The sequence below is a fragment of the Balaenoptera musculus genome, chromosome 1 (assembly GCF_009873245.2).
Source record: "Balaenoptera musculus isolate JJ_BM4_2016_0621 chromosome 1, mBalMus1.pri.v3, whole genome shotgun sequence".
NCBI lineage: Eukaryota > Metazoa > Chordata > Mammalia > Artiodactyla > Balaenopteridae > Balaenoptera > Balaenoptera musculus.
In genome coordinates this window covers 26,387,387-26,404,708 of record NC_045785.1, presented here as the reverse complement: position 1 = coordinate 26,404,708, position 17,322 = coordinate 26,387,387, and the positions used below count along the sequence as shown (strand labels likewise).

At 51.8% G+C, this 17,322-nt stretch overlaps 1 protein-coding gene across 4 annotated transcripts in view; it reads left to right on the top strand.

Annotated features, from left to right (window-relative positions):
• PHC2 (polyhomeotic homolog 2) overlaps positions 1–17,322 on the top strand; it is a 102,990-nt gene that overhangs the window by 48,469 nt on the left and 37,199 nt on the right. For 2 of the 4 annotated variants that reach the window (XM_036843724.1, XM_036843716.1), the window contains exons 2-7: positions 4,896–5,102; positions 7,719–7,877; positions 9,068–9,145; positions 9,594–9,758; positions 11,695–11,847; positions 12,969–13,281. In XM_036843724.1, the coding sequence (XP_036699619.1) occupies positions 4,950–5,102; positions 7,719–7,877; positions 9,068–9,145; positions 9,594–9,758; positions 11,695–11,847; positions 12,969–13,281 (1,021 nt within the window). In that variant the 5' untranslated portion in view covers positions 4,896–4,949. The remainder of the gene's footprint in view (positions 1–4,895; positions 5,103–7,718; positions 7,878–9,067; positions 9,146–9,593; positions 9,759–11,694; positions 11,848–12,968; positions 13,282–17,322) is intronic. The other 2 variants (XM_036843732.1, XM_036843739.1) reach the window with 2 other exon arrangements.

Here is a 17,322-nt window from a genome sequence, read left to right as displayed (position 1 = left end):
TGAGTAAAACCACAGAGGTAGGAAATAGCCAGTTTGGTGGTTCCTCAAAAAGCTAAACATTGAACTCCCATATGGTGCAGCACTTCCACTCTTAAGTATATACCCAAAAGAACTGAAAGCAAGGACTCAAACAGATACTTGTATACCAATGCTCATGGTAGTATTATTCACAATGGCCAGAATATGGAAACAACCCAAGTGTGCATCAGCAGATGAATGGATAAACAAAGTGTGATATATACATACAATGGAACATTATTCAGCCATAAAGAGGAATGAAATTCTGATACATGCTACAACATGGATGAACCTTGAAAACATTATGCTAAATGAAATAAGCCAGACACAAAAGGACAAATATTACACGATTCCACTTATATGAGATTTCTAGCATAGACATTCATGGAGACAGAAAGTAGATGAGAATTTACCAGGGGCTGGGCAGGGGGGCAGAGAGGAATGGGGAGTTATTGCTGAATAATGACAGAGTTTCTCTTTGGGGTGGTGAAAATTCTGGAAATAGATAGTGGTAATGGTTTTACAACATTATGAATGGGCAAGTTTTATGTTATATATGTTTTACCAGGATAAAAAAGTTAAGAAATAATGAAGGTGTACCTCTACCTCACACCATATACAATAATTAATTCAAAATGGATCAAAGACCTACATGTAAAAATTAAAACTATAAAACTCTTTGAGAAGAACCTAGGTGTAAACCTTCAAGACATTGGATTAGGCAATGGCCTCTTAGATATGACAGCAACCATAAAGAAAAAGTTAAATTGGACTTCATCAAAATTAAAGAGCAGAGGAGGTAATCATGAGCACGTGGGTGTGTGGTCTCTGGGAGAAAAAAAGCAGATCTACCAAACCAGAGCAGTGAACTCACATTGTAGAATATAAGGTTAGAAAAGTGGGATGAAGCTAAGAGATTAATCCTAACCCACATATACCACCCCCAAATAGGTATTCTTATTACCCAGTTTTGCAGACTAGGAAACTAAAACTAAGAGAGGTAAATTGCATTGCCCAAGGCCATACAACCAGTCACAGTAGAGCTAGCATTCCCAGAGCTAGGATTGCCTGACTCCTAAGTCCATGCTCTGTCTCCTTCAGCACTTTGCCTCTCCTGGGAAGATTGAGAGACCAGAGAATGGGCAGAGGGAAGGGCTGACCATCTGTTCCCCTACAGCAGTAACTACCCAGCAGAAGTGTCAATCTCGGCACTCACAAAGCCTAGAGTAACCTCCTCCACTTTCCCTCTGTCACACCGCACTCGCTCCTCAACACACCGCTCTTCTGAACGCCAGCAGGTGTGGTCTCATCGCTCATTTGGCATAGGGTCAGCAATATTCTTTGTATCTTTAAATTTGTACTTCGTGCCCAGTCCCTACCAACTAAGAAACAGAGTCCAGAGTTAAGGAACAGGCTTCAAAGGATTCATGAACCTCTACAATTGTAAGTACATTTTTTTACACATCTGTGCATTTTTTCCCGGGCAAGAGGCCTTAGGTTTTACCGTTTCTAATATGCCTTCAAAAGTTATGAACCCGAAAAGGAGGATCCATGTCATCTCCCTCTTTTCAATTCCCAGTACTTAGCAAACATACCCCACATGCAGTAGATGTTGAGATTGCGGGAAAACTAGGAGCGTGTTTATTCGGGAACGTTCTAGAAGTGGTTGACAAGGAGTGGAAGGTGGGACTGGGCAGCCTTATGCTGTGAAAGCAGAGAAAGCGTGGGTTCAGGTAGCTCAAGTGTTACTTTTCCTTTGAAGTGGTCCCTAGTCTCTTAGGCAGAGTCTGTCCTTCCCTCCTGTGTGCTTTGCAGGAGAGACTGAGAGGGAGCCAGAGAGAGAGAGAGTGCGTGTGCACTGGAGAGACAGCTGTAGCCATCAAAAGTGGGCACTGGAACCGAGAGAACCGGCCAGCCAGTGAGAAGGGGAGGGGAGGGAGCATGCGCTGTCCGGAGAGTAAGGGCACGTGCATGGGAATGAAAGAGAGGACGTGCCTCATCAGGCCTGGGGGAGTGAGATGGCCAGGCAGGGGGACCACGAGAGAGGGGAGGGAGCTGGAGCCAGGGAATGGGGCCCAGAGTGAGCCGGCTGCAGCTGGGAGAGGGTCTGGGAGAGAGAAAAGAGGGCAGGAGTGGGGAGAGAGCTCATCTGAGTAACCAGAGCAGCCCTCCAGGGTCAATGGAATGAGGGCTAGAGGGCGGGGGTGGGGGGGGATATGCACGTGTCCAAGAGAATCAGACAGAGAGGTGAGTGTGAGCACACAGGAGGGTGGGGAAAGGGAGGGCGGGCGTGAGCACAGGGGTGAGAGAGGATAGGGCTGAGGAGGCAGCGGCAAGAATGGGAAAACCAGGGGCTGGGGGCAGAAATTAACAAGACAGAAGAGGGGGAAAGCGGAAGAGGGGGTGCAGAAGCCAAGAACGAGGTGATGAAGAGAGGAGGGAAAGGCATGCTTGTTAGCAGAAGGAAGGGGGCAGGCGGGCAAGAGACCTCAGGAAACATATTGTGTCCCCACGTTACTAAGGTCAGTCTGTCTGTCTGTCTGTCTCTCTCTCTCTTTCTCTCTCTCAGGGAGCAGTTGCTGTCTTGCCTGTGCAGTTTTTCCATAAACAAATGCCATACTTTCTTTAGAATGTTGTCTTGTTTTATTTCTCATCAAGGATTGAGTATACACTGTGCCCAAGATCTGCCCTAGCTGCTGCAAAAGAAAAAAAAACAGAGCTGAGGCTTGATCATCCAGGATGTAGACTGCCCTCTCCTTAATTTGCTGTGGCTTCTGCCTTGTTTTATTTTATTTGTTTATGGTTATAAGGATTAATACTTCCGTTGAGATTTCCTAGGGTGGGATGCAAAGCAAGAACTGAAACCCAATTCTGATAGACAGTTTGGGAAAGGGAGGTGGGGCATTGAACTAAGAAGAGACTTTGGGATTCTGTGGGATATTCCAAGTTTGAATATAACTCCCATTTACTGATTTGTTGCTTGGTGAGCCTCAAAATTCCAACGGAGCCTCATCTCGACAACTAGGTTGTCAGTTTCTGCAAGATCAGAATTATACCTTCTACTGCTTTCTATCCAGCCAATGCTTCCTTCCATGGAGCATAAGATAAGGTAGATTCAAACTGAGCAGGGCACAGGAAATACTTGTAGACTTTGCTGTTTCTTCAACCTGCACCACCATCATCATCATAAGCATCCTTAACGAGTGAGTAGCCAAAATGAGGCCCAGAGCTGAGTGCAGTTCAGGACAAAGCGAATTCATGGAGGATGGCCTTGCCCTGTGGCAGTCAAAGCAGACATATAAAAATTAGGGGAAATCACTGCTTAAGGACCCAGGTCATGAGCGCTGTTTGCTTTGCCTTGGAAGCCATAGGCCTCTGAACTTCAACTTGCTGCCTGCCCACTGGGAGTAACCTGGACTTCCTCACCCCCAACATTCCTGTCTTTGAACCTTCATCTACACTTTTTGCAGCCCATGGTAAAAACCCACCCAGGCTGAGGAAGGCATCCTGAGGAATGCTGACAACCTCCAAACGGAGCGCATTGGGAAGAAGATGGCAGGACGTTAAGGACTATTTTAGTTCTTTGCACTAATGTTCTCAATACTGTGAAAAAATCATATTATTTTCTTCATTTATTAAGTTGGTATAATCTTCTGCAAGCAGAGAACTGAATGTCTATGATGGGATGACAAAGAAGTGTTGTTTTTAGGTGTAAGAAGGAATGGGTAGAAGGAAAAGCATATATACATATATAGATATAGATATAGATATAGATAGATATATAAATTAGGATTTTAGGAATAGCATGAAAGAAGAAAAAGAGAGGAACTTGACCTAGGACATGGGCATGACCTTCCCACCACTCCTTCCTTCTCTCCCAGCCCTTTTCCACTCCTTGCCTCAAGGGGATGCACAGCTTCCGGTTCTGAGTCCCAATCATAGGCTGGTCCCTGAAGGAATTTCTGGCACTTCTACCCTTAGTGACTGGGATAGAAGTTCCAGGAGGCTCTGCCAGTTCCACCTTGGAAGAGGATTGATCTACTGGAACCGGACAGTGGGAAACAGGCTGGGGACAGTTTTCATAACCACAACAACAGCCAATGCATAAGGAACACTCAATGTATGCTTGACACCCCACTAAGCGCTTTGTATTGTTAATTTACTTTATCCTCCCAACAATCCATATACTCTTGTGTCTGCCAGATTAAGACAGAAGGTTAGAGAAGTGTGACTTGCCAAGGTTTCCCAGCTGGTAAGTGGCAGAGCCAGGACTCAAACCTAAGTCCTTCTGACTCCAAAACCTGTGATTTTCACCAAATTGCTCAACGTGGTGCCCTGCTCAGCGTTAGATCAGAGAGCACTCAGTGAGTACTTCAGGAAGGAAACAGACTCCAAACATACTCGAAGCTCTTCTGGTTGGAAAACAAAACAAAATAAACACTGCAGTTTATTTTATTGCCTCTTTCTCTCATTCTGTTCTCTCTAGATTTTGGATCCCACTTCTTTCAAGAACTGCCTATATAAATATGGACAAATAATAATTTCTTTGATGTCCAGTTTCTCTACCCCAGTGATGAAAAGTTTGATGGTGTGAGGAACAGTCCCTAAGATCACTGCTAGGAAGCCCATCGCAGGGGATCCTCCTTGGCTGTTTTTCATCTCCTCTAGTAGAATAACAGTCGTACAATTTAGATTCAGGCTGACCTGATTTCACACCTCGCCTAGTGAGCCAAGCCTAGCCCTGTCCTGATGGCAGGGGTGGCTCAAGACCTCAGTTCAGAAGTAGTCCCACACAGGCTGGTAGAGAGCGGATGCCTATGTGTGTATTCTCTAGAACGCGTTTGTTAAGCATTTCCCTTCTGCTTCTTCCCTCCCAGCACCTGCCTGCTCATCTGCCACCTGAGCACCCTGACTGTGCCCTCCTGTAGGCCATGGAGAACGAGCTGCCAGGCCCCCATACGTCTAGCAGCGCGAGTGTCGCCAGCAGTACCAGTGGCGTCAGTAGCAGCAGTGGCGGCAGTGGCCGCCCCACGGGGCCCCAGATTTCTGTGTACAGTGGCATTCCTGACCGGCAGACTGTGCAGGTAAAACGCCACCTGATTAATCATCTCAGGGCTAGCCAGGAGGACGTGTTGGCATGATCTGGTAGGACAGCCGGGGTGCTAAATCTAGAATGGGCATAAGGGCGTATGTCAGTGGGTAAATATTTGTGCATCATTAGAGGAGTAGTGATACTAGATGGATTCAATCAGGGAGGGTTGGGGAGAGTGGGAATACTTAGCAGATCCGAAAATTCCTTTCTTATCTGGTGACTCAGATCCCACAGTGCCGTTTGGGGAGGATAAACATGTGAAATCATAAAGGACACACAGGTGAAAACAGCAAAGAGAAAAAATGACTAGAATCTGCTCAGCCACAACCTAGATCCCCTACCTAAGTGACCACTGCCTTGTACCAAATCTAAGTTTCTTACATATGGAGGACCAAAATAGAACCCCAAACAATCCTTTGTCTTTACAGCTTTTTGCCTGCTTCCCCAAAGCAGCGGTTTGCAAAGTGTCATCTATGAGGCCCTCCGGGTGACTACACACTCTTCCAAAATGCAGTCATGACCATGTTTTGCCATCTGCCATATGCCCCGCACTGTCTGAAGCATTTTGCTTATTTATCTTCTTCTCCAGCTGTGAGGATGGTTATTATTAGGCACAATTCTGTAATTGAGAAAACTGAGGCTCAGAGAAGGTAGTGACTTATCCAGGGTCACCAGGTAAAGACAAAAAATCTGAACCTGAGTCCCCCCAAACCTGTGTTCTTATTCACTACGATGTCTGACTGAGGCTCCTGGATAAACTAGGCAGAAAAGAGAGACCACAGCCGAGAAGCGTTTATTCTAATAGCTTTGCTATTGCAGTTTGGATGTACTAGATGAGTGAGCACATCCTGCTCTGGCCCTAGGCCCGGATTAGGGGATGGAGGAGAAGCCACAGCAGATGGTGAGAGAGCCTGAAAAGCCTAGTTAAAGGAGACCCCGTCAGTGACTCTGGAGTCTTCCCTCGCCCAGCTCTCTCTGCCTCACACTTAATAAAACCGTGCTTCCATCCTTGCCACCTCCCCCAGCCTCCTCCTCTGGCCCCTCTGCACATGAGTATTTTAGCACCAATTTCTAGCAGCTGACGTTAGGATGTGCCCTCCTGCCCCGCACCACAGTTCTAGGCAAAAGGGATTTGAGGTTTCTGCTCTGGCAAATGTAGTGACCCAAAGTTGTGTTCCGCACCCAAGCAGAACCATTGGGGTGCCTCCTATTTCTGTTCCTTGATATCCTCCAGTGAGAAAAAGTCCATCTCTACTACTTCTGTCTGGATGCTTGGGGGTGCTTTTAGGGGTCTAAGGAAAATAAAGAGGCCTAGATAAAGGGAATAAGAAGAAAGAATTCCAGGGAGAACAAGAAATAAAAAGAACTGAGCTCATGTAAACCAGGACCCTCAGAGGGGAAAGTACACTGAAGGAAGTGGGTGGAGGAGTTGGGATGGGGGGTATCTGGGGAGACTCCAGAGCCCATGGAGAATCTGTGGTATCAGCCTGTTTTTACAGAACCCCAAATCTGAGCCCAGAGGTGGTTTTGTCCGAGAGCCGCCAGCCCCTAGAAGTCACGTTAAGCTGGAGAGAGCTAGACTAGAGGCTCACTTGCCTGGGGCAGAACCCAGGGCAGGAGCAGCCCTGGAGCCAGGGCAGCAGAGCGAAGGGTGGGAAGTGGGCCAGAGCCTAGCGAGGGCCCATGTAGGGCACCCCATGAGAAGACAGCAGGAGGGTGACCAGGTGAGAAGGGAGGAGAAATGTACGGGGCTAAGGAGAAGAAGGTAGAGGGTCTCATGGCTGGAGGAAAGGCATTTGCTTTTCCTTGTTCCTGGGGGTGGAGGAGAGGCTTTGAGGGATGGGAGGGTGGGAGGGGATCAAAGAGCAGCCTTTTGTCGTTTCCCAGAGACTGTGGCTCAGCCAGTCCCATCGGGAAAGAGGGAACAGCATTAAGGCCAGGGAATGGGAGATGGTGGCTCAGAAGAGAGAGTGATAGAGAGAAGGAGGGAAAGAGTAAAAGAGGAAGGCGGCGTCCCTGTAGCTGCAGCGTCCCTGCCGTGCAAGGCCAGGGGACCGTCTCCTGAGGGACCGAAAGGATGTCCCAAGCAGCTGGGGGCAGCCCCTGCCGGAAGGGTTTGGCTGGCTGTGTGTTCAAAGCTAGAATAGGCCCCGCTGCGGACTTGTCTCTTTCTTCCCACCCCTGTCCTCCTCTCGGCCTTGTTGAACTTCGGTTCCCTCTGTCTTCATCATCCCCGCGGTCCAGTTAGACTCATCTGAGGCTGCAGATCGGCGGGGAAGGGGGTACCTAACAAGCCTGGCGTGGGACCCAGTGTCACCGGAGGCTTGAAGGACTCCCGTCTCCTGAGCTCCCACTGCCCGGAGAGTTGGTGGTAGCGGCGTGTGTAGCCCATATCGGGGAGGAGCAGGGAGCACGTGTGCTGAGGAGAGCCGCTAGATAGGCAAGGCAGGAACGTGTGGAGCTTTGCACACAGTCGTCTCCCCGGCTCCCTGGCGAGTGGGGATCGCAGGCCTGGTCCTTATCTGAGCAGCTGGGGAGAGAGGGGGTTGAGCAGGCTTGGCTGCAGCGCGGGCTCTTCCCCCCGCCACCCCCGCCCTGCCCTCCGCAGGTGATCCAGCAAGCCCTGCACCGGCAGCCCAGCACGGCGGCCCAGTACCTGCAGCAGATGTACGCGGCCCAGCAGCAGCACCTCATGCTGCAGACGGCGGCCCTACAGCAGCAGCACCTCAGCAGCGCCCAGCTCCAGAGCCTCGCGGCCGTGCAGCAGGTAAGACGACGTCGCAGGAGCGCCGCAGATGCCCCCGAAGGAAGGGGCAGGAAAAGCAAGCACTGCACGTGTGTGCCCATGCGTCCTCACAGAACCACTGCAAAGTGGGTGTGATCATCACCCCGAGTCCTCTGACAGACGAGGAGAGAGGTTCTGAGAGGCTAAGTGCCTCGCCCGAGGCCACACAGCTCTCAAGCGGGGCGGCTGGACCTCTCCGCCCGCCTTGCCCAAGGAGGGACTGGCGGGGGCCTGCCTCCCCGCCTCACCACACTGCAGGGAGGGGGCCGAGGGTGCGAGGAGGTGTCCACAGGAGAAGGCCGTTGCCCATTCCGCTTGCCTGTCTGCCCTCCGTGGCCGAGAAGAGCCCAGTCACGCATTCGACAGAATCTTTATGCACCTGCTGCATGCCAGGGTTCATGTCGGGCACCGAGCACGCGTGGACCCTGTCCTCTTGCAGCCTGTAGTGGAGAGACAGCAAGTAGTCAGAAACACAAATAGACGAGGAGACAAAGTAGCTCACTACCAGAGTGCTGATAAGCTCTGCAGAAGAGAAGAGCAGCCTGCTGTGGCTGAGTAACAAGGAGGCCCGCCTTACGCTGGGTGCAGCTGCTGGGGAGCGGGGAGCCTCAGCTGGTGGGGAGGGGGGAGCCTCAGCTGCTGGGGAGGGGGGAGCCTCAGCTGCTGGGGAGGGGGAGCCTCAGCTGGTGGGGAGGAGGGAGCCTCAGCTGCTGGGGAGGGGGGAGCCTGTCTGCTGGAGGAACAGTGAAGCTGACACTGCGGGCTGAGAAGAAGCTGGCCACGGGGAGGACGCAGGCTGGACATTCCAGACAGTACGTGCCCGGTGCTCCACGTGGGGGCCGGTGAGCCGGGTATGATAGAGTGGGTGCGGTGGGGAGGGAGCTGAAGAGAGCTGGAAACGTTGGTAACAGTCATAGCTGACGGTTCGAGCGCTTATATGTAAATGCTCAACCTCGTGTAATCCTTTCAGCAATCCTACAAGGTAGATACTGTGGTTATCCCCACCTTATACAAGAGGAAACTGAGGCACTTGCTTGAGGTCCCGTGGATGAGCCAGAGTAAGGGTTTGACTCCACACCACTGCCCTATAGTGCACCCTGCGGCAGGTGAGAGCCGGGGGGGATGCCTGGAGGAGGTCTGGGCCTCTAGTGATGAGAATTCTCCTTTCCTAGGCAAGCCTGGTGGCCAGCAGACAAGGGAGCACCTCAGGCAGCAGTGTGTCTGCACAGACCCCCGCGCAGTCCTCCTCGGTGAGTAGGATGGGGAGCAGCTGGCAGAGCCCACAGCTCCAGGACCGGCTCCTTCCTCTTTGCCCAAAGTTCTCTTGGGCTTCCAGATCCAACTGTGGTGAACCCTTAGCCGTGCAGAACCATGGCTGGAACCTGTTACTCTTGCCAGAAAGAACAAGTGCATGCCGCTTTCTAACTTCTTTTAATAATTCCCCGTCCTCTTTCCAATGTCAAGGCCCTCTGTTCATAGCTCAGTCCTCTCCCCATCGGATCCTCCCTGCAGCTCTGCACATAAGCCAGAGATGCAGCAGTGCTGGGGGAAGATCCAGGGCCCACAGATCAGAGCTGGTCCTAAAGAAGGCTGAATCCACCAAGGGACAGAAGAGGCAGAGAGAAAGAAATGGATGAAGGGGTGCAGAGTTAACCCACAGAACCTCCTGTTTCCTACTTCGCGTGTCTCTCTCCTCAGATCAATCTGGCAGCCTCCCCAGCAGCAGCCCAGCTCATCAACCGGGCTCAGAGTGTCAGCTCAGCAGCAGCCTCAGGCATCGCCCAGCAGGCTGTGCTCTTGGGCAACACGTCTTCCCCAGCCCTGACTGCAAGCCAAGCACAGATGTATCTGCGGGCACAGATGGTGAGTCCCCAGCCTGGGCCACTGCTCAGGTGGGCCGGGAGGACGGAGGCAGAGAAGTTGGGAGCTGGGCAGTTAGAGAAGCATGGGGATTAGAGAAGGGTGGGGAAGAAGCACTAGGGGGACAGTTGGCAGGAAAGAAGGGGTGGCATAAAGAAGGCGGCCTGGAAGGCTGAGCGGGAGCTTTGGTACAAGCTCCACGACTCAAGGAAAGGTGGGGTTCCAGGCCAAAATAAAGTTACCCATGATGCCTCCTTTCCCTCCCCTCCTAGAGTGAAACAGAACTGTCCTCTTCTTATCAGAAACCACTCCCTAAAATCAATTAGGGTAGAGAATGCAGGGATCTGTGCCCAGGTGGTCTGTACACTCAGACACATAAGATAAGCAAGCGCACAAACATCCAAGTACCCTACAGAAGTGGGGTCTTACCCCACTGGGACAGTGTTTGCAGGGAGTGGCCACCAGTAGTTCAGGGTCAAAAGTGTGTTCCAGCCCAGGTGGTGAAGGTGGCAGCCAGCTCCAGGACATGCGGCTGCTCCACTGCCTTCCCAGCTGGGCCCCCATTCCCATCAGGGTCACCCTGTCAACCATTCATCAGGCGGGCTTGCTTGGGCCGAATGGACTCAGGACGGCATCAGTCCTGGACACGCATACCTAGAGTCCCCCCTTTACACCTGTCCCTAAGGTGCAAAGGCCCATAGGAAACTGAGAGGTTCCTAAGATTTAGCAGAATTTCCCATCTGAAAGCAGCAGCATTCGCCCTAGGAGGCAGGAACATCTAGCTCTACGCGGGGCTCAGATCACTGTGAGGCCAGCCCCCCAGCCCCCATTCTGAAGAGTTCTCCCTCCAGCTCCTCGACACACTATCCTAAAGACTGTACAGTCCCACCCCTCCCTCGGCTCCTACAGCCAGGACTTGACACTGGGAGCTTTTCTGGGTCCTGCTCCGGCACTTCCATTCTTGACTCTGAGCTCATTGAGGTGCAGCTCCACTCCCGGGGAACAGCCCATTAGACACACGTGTGGACTAGACTTCCACTTCTTCAGGGGGCCGGGCAGCCCATGTGACACCGCCCAAACCTGCTCTGTCTTCAGTTTACCCTGACCCTTGTCCTACTTAACTGCCCCCACTGGAGCCCTGCAGCCTGGCCATGTCCCTGCCCAAAGTGGGGTACTCGCGCTCAGAGGAGCAGACACGCTGTCAGACGCCGCATGTCCCCTCGGACACTGAGCTAGACTCGCAGGGGCGGGGGTGTCACGCAGAGACCCTCAGTCCCAGCGCTCCACAGAAGGAGATGCAGACACGAGTACGGCTCTGGGAGCTCTGGTTCCTCTACCGCTGTTGTCTCTGCACACACACGTACACACACACACAAACACATAAATACACACACACACACACAAACACATAAATACACACACATACACACACACACATAAATACACACACATACACAAACACACACACACAGCCTAATCTGAATTTGACTAAAAAATGGCCAAAAGAATGCATCTAATTTGATCTCTTCTGGTGGAGAGTCCTGTTCTGACCCAGACCTGGAGTCCAGAGCAGGTTAGATTTAGAACATGGTCCCTAGGGCATCTGTCTCAGCACAGGGGCCCTGCTCCCCGGGATGCTGCAGAGAGGGACTTGAGGGTGTCCTGCGATTGTTGGTCCCTCTGGGGTAAGCTCTTCACAGATCCTTCTGAAGTAAACTTGCCTTGGGTGCAGCCCCAGAATGGCCCCCCACCCCTGGCCCTTCACTGCCCGGCCTGGGTCAGACCACGCCGAGCCTCCTGAGATTTTCGGGAGATCCCCTTGGACTCTTTCCCTTTCGTGCCTCCCTGCTTCCCTAGTCCACTCCCTGACTAAACTGTTGTGTCCTGTGGCTGAGCCCACATTGGGCAGGTAAAAGGCGGCTGTTTCCTGTGATTCCAGGCCCAGCCAGGTAACCTGGTGCAGGTAGCTAGGAGCCTAGGCGGCACTGTTCCTTTGTCCCCTCAGCTCATCTTCACGCCCACGGCCACCGTCGCTACTGTGCAGCCTGAGCTCGGCACTGGCTCCCCCGCCCGGCCCCCCACCCCCGCCCAGGTGAGGACTCCATGCTTGTGGGAGGGCAGGGGGGTGGGCACCCCCGTAGAGGGGCACTGATAATGGGTGTGGGCCCGAGCCCTGGAGGAGCTTTGAATGTCTGGAAAGTTTGGGATGTTCTGGGAAAGCAGGTGGGAGACAGGGCGTCCCAATGCTCCTAGACTTGCTCCTTAATTCACCGCTGAGAAGGTTTCGGCCACTCTTGACTCTGCTTCGAGCCCCGAACACAGAGCAGGAGTCAGCAGCACGCCGTGAGTGCCAACAACGGTGGTCATCTCTACCTTTTTACCTTACACCCTCCCCAGGATAACTTCTGTTGTTGTTGCCTCTTAAGAGGAAAATTCCACTCTGGTTACACATGCTAGCACCTCTAGGAATCAGCAAAAATTGCATGGAAGAGGGAGCAAAGATGAGTCCTGGGTCCCTTCCTTCTGCTGGGAGTACCCAGACACTGCAGTGGCTGTAAAGATTCTGTGGGCTGCAGGGGAGAGGAACCATCCCCAGCTACAGAACGGGAGGACCCACCTGGTAGCAAGATTATCAGATTTGTCAGATGTGAGTCTGGCACAGCCTCCGTGTGTCCAGCAGAGGGCACCAGGGACCAGGTTGAGTAAGCATGCCCATCCTGGCGTAAACCTGATTCTGAGGACAGGATAATCCTTGGCCTGGGGGACCTTACTGGTCGATTAACTTTCACTTTTGCCCTGGCCTTTTCCAGTGTGGGAAGCCCCGTGCCCCGCTGTATCTGGGAATTCTTTCTAAGTGGTGTGCAGCCCATCCTGATAGTTTGGGGGAGGAGGGGAGGTAACAGAAGGGAGAGACAGCCCGGCCTCCCTGCCTGGGCCTGCCCCAGGAGGGGCAGACATCCCTGCTCAGAATTTAGCTTCTTCTGCTGATGAATCCAATCACTAGCACTCTTTCTGTCCCCTTTAGAAACTCTGCTCCTGGTTCCTCTTTCAGCCCCTGTCTCGTTCTCTCTCTCTCTTTCTTTCTGATTTTAACAACCCACTCTCCTGTTCAGCCATTGGTGGATCCATCCCTAACTCCTCCCCTGTATGAATTGTGTGTCGGCATTGCTCCTACCCACATTCTCTGGACTCCTACAGACCCCTCTTTTCCAGGTACAGAACTTGACCCTCCGAGCACAGCAGACACCAACTGCAGCAGCCTCGGGCCCTACCCCCACTCAGCCTGTCCTGCCCAGCTTGGCCCTGAAGCCCACGCCGGGTGGTAGCCAGCCTCTGCCTACCCCATCACAAGGCAGAAACACTGCTCAGGGTTCCCCTGCAGGTGCCAAGCCTGGCATAACTGACAGTGTGACGGAGCCACTCAAGAAAGGAGATGGCAACAGCAGTGTGCCAGGGAGCTTGGAGGGTCGGGCTGGGCTCAGCCGAATGGTACCTGCTGTGGCAACCCACCCCCTCATTGCACCAGGTAAGGGCTCCAGGAAGAAGGATCCTATCCCAGAAAACTCAGAAGGACTATGGGTCAGGGGGAAACTTTCAAACTTTCCTTTTTCCCATGGACATGCTAAGATGTCAGCCATGTGTCTCTCTTTCCCCTCCTACAGTCCTGAGATGTTCATCAGCTCCAGATTCTGTTTTAGGCTTCCAGCCTAGCTTTAAAGAAGGAAGCCACATCAGTGGGAATAAACGAGACCTTCTTCACAATGGGCATCATGGTGATTCTCAGGGTACACAATCATAGCTCTTCACTTTGAGAGTGGAGGTTTGGCAGTTAGACTATCTTGAAATTCTCTAAGGGGCAGCCAAAAGGACAGGGGCTAGCCAAAGGCATGTAAGAATCCCACAGGGAGATGAAGAAAAGTGGGAATCTTATTTTCTCATCATTCAACAGACATTTGTTGACTAATATTCGCCAGTTATGTTGCCAGTTCTGGGTGTGCAGAGATAAATAAGGCGTGGGCCCTGCCCTCCCAGGAGGGCACAGTCTGGAGAGACAGACAAGTACAATGCAATATAGGGTGATAAGTACTGTAATAGATGTGATCACAGAGGCACTATATAGCCTGGCGGAGAGGAGCCGAGAAAGGCTTGCTGGTGACGGTGACACTTGAGAATAAATCTTGCAGATTAAAAAAGTAATAATCCAGCAGATTACTTGTGAGGCAGATTCTGTGAAGGGGATGAATCAGTATTCCCTGGGGCTAGACTCTTTCCCTGCCTGCTAACATTCTCCCAGTGCTGCCTATTGTAGGCAATCTTTAATGAGAAAATCTGCCAAGAGCCCCAGAAGCCAGACTTATCAGTCTCGGGAACAAGACCAAGCTGTTACAGCACAGAAATGTAGTGGTGGACCACGTGGCTTTGCATTAAAGAGAGACTCACCCTGGTCACATCCCTGAAATAACCACTAACCCTCTGTCCTCATCCAGACTATTTTACCATCCAATCTAACCTGCATTTTTTTTTTCTTGAGAGCCTACTTTATGCTTGTTACTAGACTAACCAAGATGGTCAAAATGTGATTTCTTACCTAAAGGAGTGTGCATTCAAAAGGAGGGAGCCAGATATATAAGCAAATCCATTCGATTTCATAAATACCATTGTAGGAGTAAGTATGAGGTAAGTGCGGGCCCAGGTGGGCACCTCAGTGCCAGACAGGAGGGGTCAGAGATGCTGTCCCTCCAAGGAAATGGCACTGAGTATTGAAGCAGGAGTCATTTCCCCAACAGACAGAGGAGGGGAAGGTATTCTAGACAGACAGTGGGAGGCGAGCTGGGGAGAATCTGAATTCAAGTCCTTTATTCGCCCTTTTGAGGCTTCAAGGACAGATGTGGTCTCAGCCTCCAGTGGTCACTCCGAGCTGAGGCAGGCACCTCCCTGCAGAGGCCTGACTGCCCTGTGGCTCGAGGCGTTTCTCCCTGTCCGGCATTGCTTTCTCCAGAGACTAGTCTAGCCTCTTCCTTTTATGAAGAAAGAAACTGAGGCTCAGAGGGTAAAGTCTGGAGGGTCTTACCCTGAGCTGATAGCAGCTGAGACTAGAGCAAGGAGCCCAAATTAACATTTCTTCTACCTTCCCATGCAACCTACAAACCCTAGAGCAACATCCGGGCTTCAGGACTTCCTGAGAACCCCATTTCTGCCCAGGTCAAAATGTAACCTCTCCCTAGATCTAAGCCAGCCCCCCAGATTCTAAGGATCCTTCAAAGGAGAGACCAGTCCTTAGGGTTCTTCCTAAGGCTCCTAGGCAACCCTGGGGCCTCAAGAAAACTGGACAGAAAGGGGACCAGCCCTGATAAAAACCTCTGATGTAGACTAGATAATATGCTGGGCTTTTTGATGTACCTCACCTCTTTTGACCTTCAAAAGAACCCTGTAAGGTAGATGCTTTTATCCATTTAACAGATGAGAAAACTGAAGCTCAAAGCGGTTACCCAAGAACTTACTATAAGTGTCACTCAAGGTCACATCAGTATTACATGGCAGAACTGGAAACCAATTCCTTGTCTGGCTGAGTCAGATACTGTGTTCTTAATCATCAAGCCACATTTGTCTCTCTCAGTTCTTACAGTGGGGCTTCCTATGCCTTTCTTATTCCTGACCCAGAGCTCAAAGAGCCTGACCGTTCTAAGACTGTTCTGGGTTTTACAGAGTCTAGTGAAGGGCTCTCTTCTCTTGAGCCTGGTAAAGGGGAAGGCCCGTGAGTTACAGACTGAGGTCCAGGGCCCCAGGTGTGGCCTGAGACTTAACAGCATGTGGCTATAGGCAGTACAGAGACCAGTGGTTCCCCAGAACTTTCTACGGAGCAGCTGTGAGCTGCAGACCACAAAGACCGTCTCCCCAATGAGACAAATCAGTAGGCTTTGCATTGTTCCTGTCTCCCACCATCCCCTCCTGTTCTTCCCTTCCTCTCCCACCCCTTCCTCTCCATGAGTCCACTCCTCACCCCCACCGCCCAAACGGAAGGCAGCAGGGACGTTTAAGATGCGGCAGACCCTCTCAGGGCCTCTAGAACAAAAAAAAGGCTGAAATAATCCTCCTGACCTGATGGGGGGCGGCCTGGAGCAGCACCTGCCTTGGGTGCCACAGTTCCCCAGCGAGGAGGTAACTTCTGGCCTCCTGCCCAGCCAACGGACTGCGAATGAACGGAGGGATCAGAGTGTGTGCGCATGCGTGTGTGTGTGTGTGTGTGTGTGTGTGTGTGTGTGATTGAGAGAGAGAGGGATGGGGAGCAGAGTGGCAGGTTTTTGCTATTGGAGCCTTTTTTGAGCTGGCTGGCTGGCTGCCCCCAGGGAAAGTAACCAGTGGAGACTTGTGGCGGAGGCAGTGCGGGGAGGAGGGCAGACCGGACTGCGTTCTCCTGGGGGCTCTTTCCTCCCAGAGCAGGCAAACGCTCTAGTCCCAGCTGGGACTGCTCCCACTGACAGCTGTTTGGGGGCAAAGCCCCTCCCCCATGGCAAGCTCCCTGCTGTTCCTGCTCCTGTCACCTTGGCAACGGGCTTCTTTAGGCTCCGCAAATAGAAAAGGTCCCTTATGCCCTGAAAAGGCGTGGGTTGGTGGGTGGGGGAGGGGAGTAGGAGGCGGAAAGCAGAGCAGAGAGGTTGGGCTTCTTGGTGATCTGAGGACCCAACCAGGAGGGCAGAAGAGGCGCAGGCTGCAAGGTCCCATGGGCCTGGCTTCCAGAGGCGCCAAGACCTGGGGGAGCTGGGCCACAGCTCCTGATAGGAGGCTTGGTTCTTGGAGTCCTCATTCTAGTGGCTAAACTCAAGGCCTTGGATGCACATGCAGCCTCAAAGGTGAGGAGAAAGTGGCTGACCAGGAGGGAGATGCTGTGATAAAAGAGAACTGAAAAGCCTGGGCCCTTTTCACACAATTGTGCTCCAGATGCCAGGTCTTTGTTGTGTCTCTTGGTCCCTCCTCAGGTCTCTGGAAGGAGAGAGAATTCACTGTTGGGAAGGCCTGCCACACAGCGGCTTTGTTTTATCACAGAGAGGGTTTTGTGTCGGGGAGTGGTGATTCTGTCTGTGATAGGCGGGACAATGTGATGGGTGCTGATTCCAGGACTCTTGGGTACCATATTTCCCTCCCAAAGCAGCTGCCAAACTGTAGTGTAGATGCACTTTTACTTAGAGAATCCAGCAGAAACCAAAACACACATGTGGGCCTGTTATCTAGCTGGAATCAGATCCCCTACAATTTTGATGTTAAAATCATGCAGCCAGCCATGAAAGTCATTTCATTTATCCACTGTAGGATCAGATTTAGATTACTAACCATCTCCTCCTTATACTAGGGGGGAAAAGCCAGCAGATATCGGAGGAGGAGTTTTATATTTTGCTGAACATTTCTCACCATGGGTGTGTGTGTGTGAGAGAGAGAGAGAGAGAGAGAGAGAGAGAGAAGAAGCAGACTGTGTTCCTTGGAACTGTTGAGCATTCCTTCTTTCCTGAAATCCTTCACCCTAAGCTCCTGTTATGTTACTTCCATGGTTGCTGCCAGTAATAATAATTAT